This window comes from Cordyceps javanica, chromosome 2 (assembly GCF_051103115.1).
Source record: "Cordyceps javanica chromosome 2, complete sequence".
NCBI classification, from domain to species: Eukaryota; Fungi; Ascomycota; class Sordariomycetes; order Hypocreales; family Cordycipitaceae; genus Cordyceps; species Cordyceps javanica.
The window spans coordinates 4,292,819-4,302,428 of record NC_139296.1 but is presented as its reverse complement, the minus strand read 5'-3'; the positions used below and the strand labels follow the sequence as shown (position 1 = coordinate 4,302,428).

The window sequence follows — 9,610 nt, the reverse complement described above, 5'->3', positions numbered from 1 at the left end:
CGAGCCCGTGTCGGCTCGCAAGCCGGCCACCACCTCCAGCTAGCAAAAAGCGTAGATATACTATATTACTCGTATGATTGAGGGATGCATGGTCATACAATGTCGTAATAAGGCAGTCAGTACAGCCAGTCAAGATCGCTACGCCGGATTAAGAATTGACAATGTCCTCCTTAGATCGTTCCGTCTGCCTTGAATCACGAAGATCTGGTCGTAGTACTTCGTACCACTTAGCGAAATATAATAAACCCCCTTCACAGAAACTGTGATATCTTCACAAGGTAAGTGGGAGAATCGTTATGTGGAACGACAAATCAACTACCCTACACATTCAGCAAATAATGCGCGGCTCTCAACATTTGAAATCTAAACCACACTGACATGTCAATCCCATGTATTTATTCAGACGCTAGAGTCCTATATGGTGACATAGCTACAAACGTAGCGATTCTTACTCTTTGTGAACCCATCTGCGACCCTCGAGCTCTTGTTGGGACCAAGCTACCTGTAAACAAGATCCAGTATTCAGACAATAAACGTCTACTTCCCGTCTTTTGCTGGGTTCTTCCGCGTGATCGAACGTCCACGGACTTCCACGGCGACTGGGACATTTTCCCATAGTCTTCCGGGAGGCGTTGGAGTCGTTGGAGTTTCGGGGACTGGTTCGCGCTGCATGACCCGGTCCATTAGCGCCACACGATAAATAGAGCTATCACGTACCTGTTTGCGGTCCATTTCTCTGATTCTGAGCTCAAGATAGCCCCAGACCTGCTGCAATCGGGCTACGTTCTCGTTTACGGCATATGAGAGACAATCTAACTCGGAGCGAACATGTCGCAGAGTTGCCTGCATCGAAAGGACCTCTTCAGTGGAGAAATGGAGTTCCATACTTGCGATATGTTGTTAGCACTTTGGCTGCTTCCATGTTGGCGTGATCTAGTTATCTTATTTATATTTGTGGTGTTTGTACTTTCATGAATCCTAGTCACTGCCATTTAAAAATAGAATCCAACAACTAAGTATTGTGTGAATACAGCATGATCAAGTGCCGGAAGGATGCAAAGACAGAGAGCATCTAAAAATAGGCGTTCCTTCTACACAATCCAGTGTAGTAAAGTGAGGGTTTCAAAACATAAGTTGTCCAAAAATAGGCACGTCATCATCGTCGTATCAGTGAAGATGGGCGGGCCAGAACCACTAGAAATAGAAGTTGGCTCGACGCCACAATTTCTAGAGCCTGGTACAGCTTTTGATCAGCATCGGCCGTGGTATTCTACTGTAACAAGACTCGTAGTGACTCGTCAATATTATTCCGCCCCCATATTTTGACTCTGTTGTATCCACGGAAGTATTGACACGCAATCTAATTATAGACTTGCCTCGACGTTCTTATTTAGCACATGTTACAAGTCACCCGAAAACAGTGACGGCGAAAACGTCATTGACTTTTATGAACGTCTATGGTAAGTGAGGTGAGCCCCAGTGGCCACATAGTCGCCGCTCTATGACATGACCGGCTTCGGAAGCTAATCAGATAAACTATATACTTCTGGGTAATAGTCTTCCTCTTCTTCTTCCGCTGGAAAACTGCCACCGTAAGCCCTGCTGTCGCTTGATTCCGATGTTGGTGGCGATCGCGGCGGACTGTCTTGAAACTGGCCCAGTCAGTGATCACTGTGAGCGATTCCCTTTCAGATGAACCCTTACCACGTTCCCGAGCGTCATCGTTAGCTGACCACTCAATTCATTTGGAATTGCGTCGTTCGCCATGATTGTCATGACCAGTTCATGTTGCAGGGAGCATACTGCGATAGCTACGTTCCTAGACAGATAGTCATTCAGCCCTGAAGACTGAGAGAGAAAAGTCAAGGTCTGGAGAGACTTTTGGAGCACAGCAATCAGATCATGAAGCATGCGGAGTTCTGCGGCCGACATTTTGAATATAGCGAGCCGTGCTGAGTGGATGTATAAGATGTGTCAAGGCAGAACGAAGTGCCCCAAAGCAAATGAATGGCCGAATTTTGGCTAACAATTGTGGATGGGGAGCTAGCTAGTTTAATTGTGAGAGATACCTATGTAGGCGGTTTCTTCTAAATACTTAAGTGCGTGGGACTTCAAGCTCTCCCCTGCTGGAGGTACTGGTCTAATCAAGTTGAGGGACGCTGCCGATTGGCTCGGCTTTCGCCGAGCCACGGAAAGGCAAAGCGCCGATTGGTTCAGTATTAAGCGATAGTGACTGATGATTACATTGTCTTTCGCCTTGATCTGGTCAGCCTCAAGCTTCGCCTCCACATCAACGATGATCGCGAACATCGCTGTCATAGTTTCTCAAGTTCTTAGGACTAGGGACTACTTGTGTTTATCCATGTGCATTGTTGTTCCTACACCCAAAAAAAGCGAATTTGAATTTATAAAGAACGGTATATTCATTCTCACACTATCGGCTGAAACTCATTTTGTTTCTCTCAAATGAGAACGATACATTTGAGGTCTGGACACTGCTACTTACCCTCCCTTTCTTGACCAAAACACAAAAGTAAAATAGAAAAGCCAGCCTGCTGGCTTTTATACGCGACGGATACTTTGCAGTTAGCGCCACCACGAGGGTGTAGAGGAGCCCCGCCGATAACCTTGGCTACCTGCAACTAAATTTCGTGACTCTGATGCCTGACGCGATCCGTTTTGTCGCGGTCGCGCATGCTCCAATTGCCGTGGTGGTGTTGGAAGATGCGAGCCTCCGCGATATCCCTGGCTGGCGGCTTGGTACGGAGGCGGCCCAGGTACCTGGAAATGCGACGCTGGAGGCGGCGGGTAACCCTGAGAATATCGGGGCGGCCAAGGCCACTGGAACGGCCCATGCACAGGTTGCTCTAAGTTCATTGGATCCTGTGGGTATGCAAATGTGTATGGCCAAGATGCCTGTTCCCGTTCCGCAGCAAATTGGTTGCTCGGTGATTGCTGATACGGTTGCGAAGGGTTCCAAGGTGTCCCAGCTGCATAGGGAGGCGGTCCGCTCGGATGGCCTGGAGGATTATACCAAGCTGGTGGGGCTCCATTTGCAGCGGAAATGCCTTCAAAGCTGGGGTGCAGCGCTGCTGGCGTATTTTGGTTCAATGGCTCAGACGAGGCTGCATTGGCCTGAAAATGCCTTGATGGAGTTCGGCGCTGCCCTTGGCTGTCCCTTTGACTCTGCGGCCAATGCCCTTGGCGCCGTGATAGCGCACTCGGTGGCTGTGTCGGGGTCGGGGCAGGTGAGAGAGGGTCTTGCGGAGGACGGTCGCTTCCGGGCCGCTTCCGCGGCCGATTCCAAACTGGGACATGCTCATCGAGGAATGCATTGAGAGCAGAGGCACCTATGCATTCTTTCACCTCTGATTTGGTGAACCAGATTTCCTCAGGGGCGTACCAGATGAGGAAAGTGTCCCCTTTCTTTTCTAGTCCCTTGCCAACCGAAAAACATAACTGATGAGGAGGTGCCTTCGCTAGATCCAACCCGAATAGCTCCGTCTGATCGCCATAGGGGACCTCTGCGACCTGCTTCCCCTTCTTTTGGCTGTACATTTGGCTCACATACTTGTAGGGCCCAGGAGGGAAGAGCATAAATCTGCTCCCTTGACCGGAGGGAACCTCGAAAGCCAACGAATTCTTGCGGACCTTCCCTTTCAATAGCCCCCATTTACGTTTCGCATCAATTGGGTCGCTTATCTCGTGCCAGAGTTCTGGGAACTCTTGTTTCGAAGGCATAGTGTCAGGGTGGGATGCGAAGCAAGGAGGTCGTACAACATATCCAGCCTCATCGACCCCATTTTCTTGTTCCCACTGGTCTGGATCAAATTCGCTGCCGTCATCTTCAAAACATTGGTCTGTTTCATTCGCTTCTCTCCTCGGTGTTGGTGGAGGTGTATAATCGCCCTGTGCCGCCGTAGCACCCGATCGGCTGGGAGGTGATTCGGCATTGGGTCTGGCAACATTGCGAGGAGCAGATGACCTGAAGGGTGGCGACCTTTGTAACAGTGGCGTACTGTCACTGCCAATCGAGATTGGCGAATCCGGGCCCGGGTGTGGAGTTGGCTCTTCATGAATACCGCCAAGAGCATTGTCTCGTCTGTGCATACCAAATATGTTTGAGCCCAAGTTGCGACCCCCTGCTGTTCCCGCAGTATGTGATGCTTCATCGTTTGCACTTTGTACTGATGGTTGCCTGTAGCCGTGGGGCGTAGTGCCCCGCATAGGCACTGCAGGGTGCGTAGATGTAGCTGGCTGTGAGGCAGCGCGCTGCGTCGTAGTAGGCTGAGATGCGGCGGGCCCAGATCCAGCGGGCCGGGACGCAGCAGGTTCAGATGTAGCGGGCCAAGATGTAACGGACTGAGATGTGACGGGCTGAGATTCAGCGGGCTGGGGCGTAGCAGGTTTAGACGTAGCGGGCTGTGAACCAGCAGGCTGCGAACCAGCGGGCTGGGGCGTAGCAGGTCTAGACGTAGCGGGCTGTGAACCAGCGGGCTGTGAACCAGTAGGTTGAGAACCAGCGGGCTGTGAACCAGCATGCTGCGAACCAGCGGGCTGGGGTGTAGCAGGTTTAGACGTAGCGGGCTGTGAACCTGCAGGTTGTGAACCTGCAGGTTGTGAACCAGCTGGCTGTGAACCAGCAGGCTGCGAACCAGCGTGCTGGGGCGTAGCAGGTTTAGACGTAGCGGGCTGTGAACCAGCAGGCTGCGAACCAGCGGGCTGGGGCGTAGCAGGTTTAGACGTAGCGGGCCGTGAACCTGCAGGTTGTGAACCAGCGGGCTGGGGTGTAGCAGCTTTAGACGTAGCAGGCTGTGACATAGTGGGTTGCGCTGGCTGGGGGCTAGCTGACCGAGGGCTAGCTGACTGAGTTGTTGTTTGTCTTGTCGATGGTGTTGGTGATTCACCGACATCGCCTTTGGAGCCGCCCAGAAAGTAATTGGCCGCCGTTTTTAATATAGACTTCGGTTGTGCGGCATCATTTGAGGGCGCCGCACCTGGGCTGGCGTCAGTGCTGGCGTGCTGCGGTGTAACCTCCGCCAGCTTCGAATTGGCCTCTTTCGCCCAATTTTCCAACCAGCTGTCAAACTTGTTGGAAGAAAAAAGACCAAGAAGGCGAGGCTCATCTCGAGCTGGTTCTGGTACATCACCAAGCCTCGCCAGGAGGTCTCGGTGCTCGTTGCTTACTTTCTCATGACCAGCGCTCTTATCTGCAACGAGATTCCGTAGTTGCCTCACCTGTCTCTGAAAACTTGCTAGATCTTTTGCCATGTCGCCGTGCAAGTTTTCATTTACCTGATTGCATTGAGCGTCGCAGTTTGTCTTAATATACCGTCAGTGAAAGGTTCGAAAGCGAAATCCGGATTCCCGGGTGTGATACTCGGTAAACTGGATAAAACTTTCGCTTTACGGTCGTAAATATTACGGAATCTGTTTCAACAGCAACGTTCAAACTATTTATATTTATATCTAGTGGAAACGGGTTGATTCTACGAAACACTTGTTAATCCTCATCCTTGGGCCTATCACTGTCCATCTATTCTACACTGGTCTTGGCTCAGGCATGTCGTCGCCACCGCAGCCAGAAGCTGGCGCAGCAAGCGGGCTTGGCTTGCAGAGAGGCGCTGGATCCAGAATTTATCATGAAACGGATAATCAGCCGCCACGCGCCGCAGACCCCGAAGAGGATTCTGCGCCTCTCGATGTTGACCAAGAGAGAGATGCTGAGTTCACAATTTATCTCGACACAGAAAATCACATACCGCGCACTGCAGACGGCGAACAGAGCTCTGTGCCTCCCAATGTACTACGCGAGCTTTCCATGCCTCCACCGCCGTACGAGCGAGGCGCCGAACAGGCCGGCGGCACAAGTGGTATGGAAATTATCGAGCAGCTGCAACGCTACAAAAATATCGCAAGCGTGTTGCGTGAAGCCTTAGCTGGAAGGTCATCCATTTTTACAGAGACTGAGATCGGCCTGGCATGCAGCTATATGTGTAGCACGACACGGGACAACCTGATATCAGCTCGTTTCGAAACAGCTGAACAAGGGGCCCATGTTTTTGCTCAGTACAGCCGGGCCCTAGATCTTTTTCAGACAGCAGTGATGGGGGCCCATATCGACTGGCAGCGCATGTTTTTGGAAAACGAGGTCAGACCTCATATTACTGCATCGGCAGTGATAGACTTTTTACTTGTCACCCACATTTTGCTCCCAAGAATGCAGGGGCTTGTCGACTTTATGGATGAGTTTGCGTCTCCATAGTCCAGACTTCTATTTTCTCTATATAAATCATTTTATTATGTGCTTTACCATGCCATACGTGTTGTGCAACTGGCTTGCTCGTGTTCGCAACAATGGACTGTCAAGCAAAAACATGTATCGACAGGACGTCCCGAGCTTTCCTACCTCCCATAATTAGGCAGATTGGTCTAGCCGCTAGTCAGATATATTTGTCACAGATCGTTACTTGGAATGGTGATCAATTCACATGTCTATCGTGCCTTTATTTGTACTACGCCTGTGTAAATGAGTGGCGGTATGTGACTGCGCTAGAAGGTAGCTAAAAGCGCGGAATGCGGTTTTAGGTAGCGAGACGATAAAATGTGTACACAACGCGTTTTTTCGTTTCTCCAAAACTGCTACTTAGATAGAGGTAGTCTCTCTCGGGAATATAAAGGTAGTATTCTGCGTGGAATTGATAAATGGTGGTATACTTAAGCCCGGAGTGAATCAGAACGAGCGGGTTGCTTCCCATCGACTACCTCCTATCTCAAAAATCATGACGGAGAGCTCAGCAGCGCGATCTACACATAATACTGACTCAGAAATCTCAAACCATCTGTTACAGCAATTGCATGATCGTCTACAGTCGGAGCTGAATATAGCTGACTACTTTGACAATGACGACGAGCAGTGGCTAGCGGTGGAGGTGTTGCGAAGGCCCGTCGACACTGCAATGCACGAATAGATTAAAGCAGCCATACGATCAGTTCCTCCGTTGTCAAAAACGTCAAAACAAAGTCTTGGGGACATACGGGCTTTCTGTCAAGCCGTCGCCGCCACCATGCTTCGCTTCGAAGGCGCAAAGAGCGTTTTGTTTCTTCAACTTTATAGTTCAAAAAATCCGTCGGATGCGAAACTTCGTCATTATGCCCTCTTATAGGCACGAGCAGATTCGAACGAAGAGACGTGACGGATACACGCGGATTATGAATGCACACTCTTGCCGCATGACAGATACAGCTATTTTTGACAGAGTCGTTGAAAACACGACTCCTATGTTGAGTCTCACCCCGGAGCAACTCCATCACAGCATCAGGCTACCTATGCCTGCTGAACTATCTTTCCTGGCTGGTCTGTGTAATGACCTAAGCTAAACCCTCCTGGAAGTGGCCTATTTTTCTGAGAAGTCTCATGAAAATCCGGAAGAGTTCTATAGAACTCTAAATGATGCGGAACTGAAGCATATCTACATGTTTAGCAAAAGTATTGTCCCCGTTTTGCGGCAAACTGTGTGCTTGAATTTCCCACCAGCGCTCAGTTTATCTTCTTATAAGTAGCAATAGGCACCTGAATGTTAAGACTGGATTAGTGCTCAAGTAGGTAAAGCCAGCCTATTTTCAGCAGGGATTATGTGGTGACATCCTGTAAGCCGCAGTTCTGATTGCCATCTCAAACTCACGTCCAACAGTAAATTGTACAACCATCATAGAGCTACCCTTGGTGTGGCAAACACGGCTGGCTGTCACCTCTTGCCGCCTGGCCTGGCTGGCCCAGTCAGTTGTGAGTACACTCCACCAGCAAGCTCTGACACAAATCGAGAAACCAAATTGCAAGACCTGTTAACGAAAAAGTACGCCAGTCTGCCTATTTTTAGTTGACCAATAGCAGTCTAGCCCACTACTTAAGATGGAAGGCGCTTACCATTCCCCTGACCCTCTCCGGTCGAGCGTATCGCGGTACCCCTAACCCTGCCCAAGGGGCGGTTCTTGCATAAATACAGCAATTGCGCCGGTCTAAGAAGTCAAAATTCGGGTTTCAAAACAGATATTCTATATTCTGCACATCATGGCTTTCTCTCAGACCCAGGATAGAGCCAAGCGCACATCGCCAAGCCGCTTTCCTTCCCACTGGTCGCGCAAGCTCAGCGACCGCACCGGGGGGCTGTTCAAGAAAGCCAACACGCTATTCCATCTCGAGCAAGCCAGAGTCGCAGTTTTTGTCAGTTCTGGTGGGCATTTCAGTGGCTATCTGAGCCATGGCCCCGCGGACTGGCCGGAGCCGCATCAGCTGGTGGCTTCGTGCAACGTCGCTCTGACTACACCAGATGACCTTGACACTGTGTCACAACGCTATGCGAGCCGTTCGCAGTCAATAGTCTCGACGGCAAGCAGCAATGCAATGACAAGTGGTGGTGAGCAGGACTCTATCATGCAGCTACTGTCGACACTCGAGGAAGAACCTGAGGCTACCACTAGTGCTTCGCTGCCCGCTACCATATCCGGTGCCAATGCATCACTCCTAGACTTCGACCACGACCCGTCCATCAAGGTCTGGACCTCTCCTTCGACACCTGAGCAAATTTCAAAGGCGTCAGAATCGAAAGTTCCTACCGCTCCGATGAGCACGGAGACTCCATTCGAATGTAGAAGTAGCCAGCCCGGCTCGATTTACTTGCGCACAAGTGGCGGCCGAAACTCTCCGAATCATGCTGCAGGAAACTCCAAGCTCAAATCGGTAAGCTTGACGGACGGTAGGGTGCAGAAAAGGCGGGGGGCAGCGAGCGGGAAGATCACGCATGGAGCGACGACCAGGTCTCGTGGGTCTCGTGTGTCAAAAGGCAGGCGTTGATCTCACGATGGAAATGGGATGCTGGTTATCTCAAAAGGCTTAAATTGCACTATGGGTCGTTCACATTAGCTCTAGTAGCTGTTTCTGTATTGCACTTATTTGATCGTCAAGATTTTCGCCCATATCAGTGAAAACAGTCGCGGCATCTTCGTTGTCAGCCACGTCGGTATTACAGCCTTTTTGCCTCACTGAAAGCTCAAAGAAAGGAGTTGGAGAGTTTGCGACATCCAGCGTTGTCTCACTTTTCCACAATCCATCTATCCGTACGCGCACAATGTCTTCGAGCGCACGAATCGTGATTGGTATGGAATGGGAAAAGCTCGGTTCAGTGGACGACGAATACATGCGCCAGTCGGAGGCGTTGCACAAAAAAGACCTGTGGCATGCGCCAGATACTTCACAGTACATCTTGACGGAGTGATCCAGTAGTGTGTGGACCACAGCATTCTGATGGCGCCCGTAGGCAAGGCGGCACTTCAATGTCAGCCGGCACGGAAATGGTGGTCCTGATGCCTCGGCCGGTAGTGTTTGCACCTCCATATAAAATAGCCCTGCAAACATTCTCTGCACGGCCTCGCGAGGGCTGTGGCTGTCACAATTGATCAAAAGAGCCGGCTTGCACTGCCATATCAGCTCACACTCGTGGTCAATGGTGGACGCCACTGTAGTGGCAATGGACCCTCGCCTTTGCAACGACCGGTTCCAGCGTCTCTGTACTCTGGCGCGCAGGCTGTTGCCTTCAAACACGGAGTAATT

General features: G+C 50.7%; 2 protein-coding genes across 2 annotated transcripts; one reads left to right on the top strand and one right to left on the bottom strand.

Annotated features, from left to right (window-relative positions):
- Positions 1-3,107: 3,107 nt before the first annotated feature.
- On the bottom strand, positions 3,108-4,913 carry V2A60_003794 (uncharacterized protein; the record flags this gene model as incomplete). Its single annotated transcript, XM_083255120.1, has 4 exons — positions 3,108-3,308; positions 3,367-3,985; positions 4,189-4,862; positions 4,908-4,913. The coding sequence occupies 4 exons, from the start codon at positions 4,911-4,913 to the stop codon at positions 3,108-3,110; spliced, it is 1,500 nt and encodes a 499-aa protein (XP_083111246.1).
- A 3,158-nt stretch (positions 4,914-8,071) lies between these two features.
- On the top strand, positions 8,072-9,398 carry V2A60_003793 (uncharacterized protein; the record flags this gene model as incomplete). Its single annotated transcript, XM_083255119.1, has 2 exons — positions 8,072-8,740; positions 9,318-9,398. The coding sequence occupies 2 exons, from the start codon at positions 8,072-8,074 to the stop codon at positions 9,396-9,398; spliced, it is 750 nt and encodes a 249-aa protein (XP_083111245.1).
- Positions 9,399-9,610: the final 212 nt, after the last annotated feature.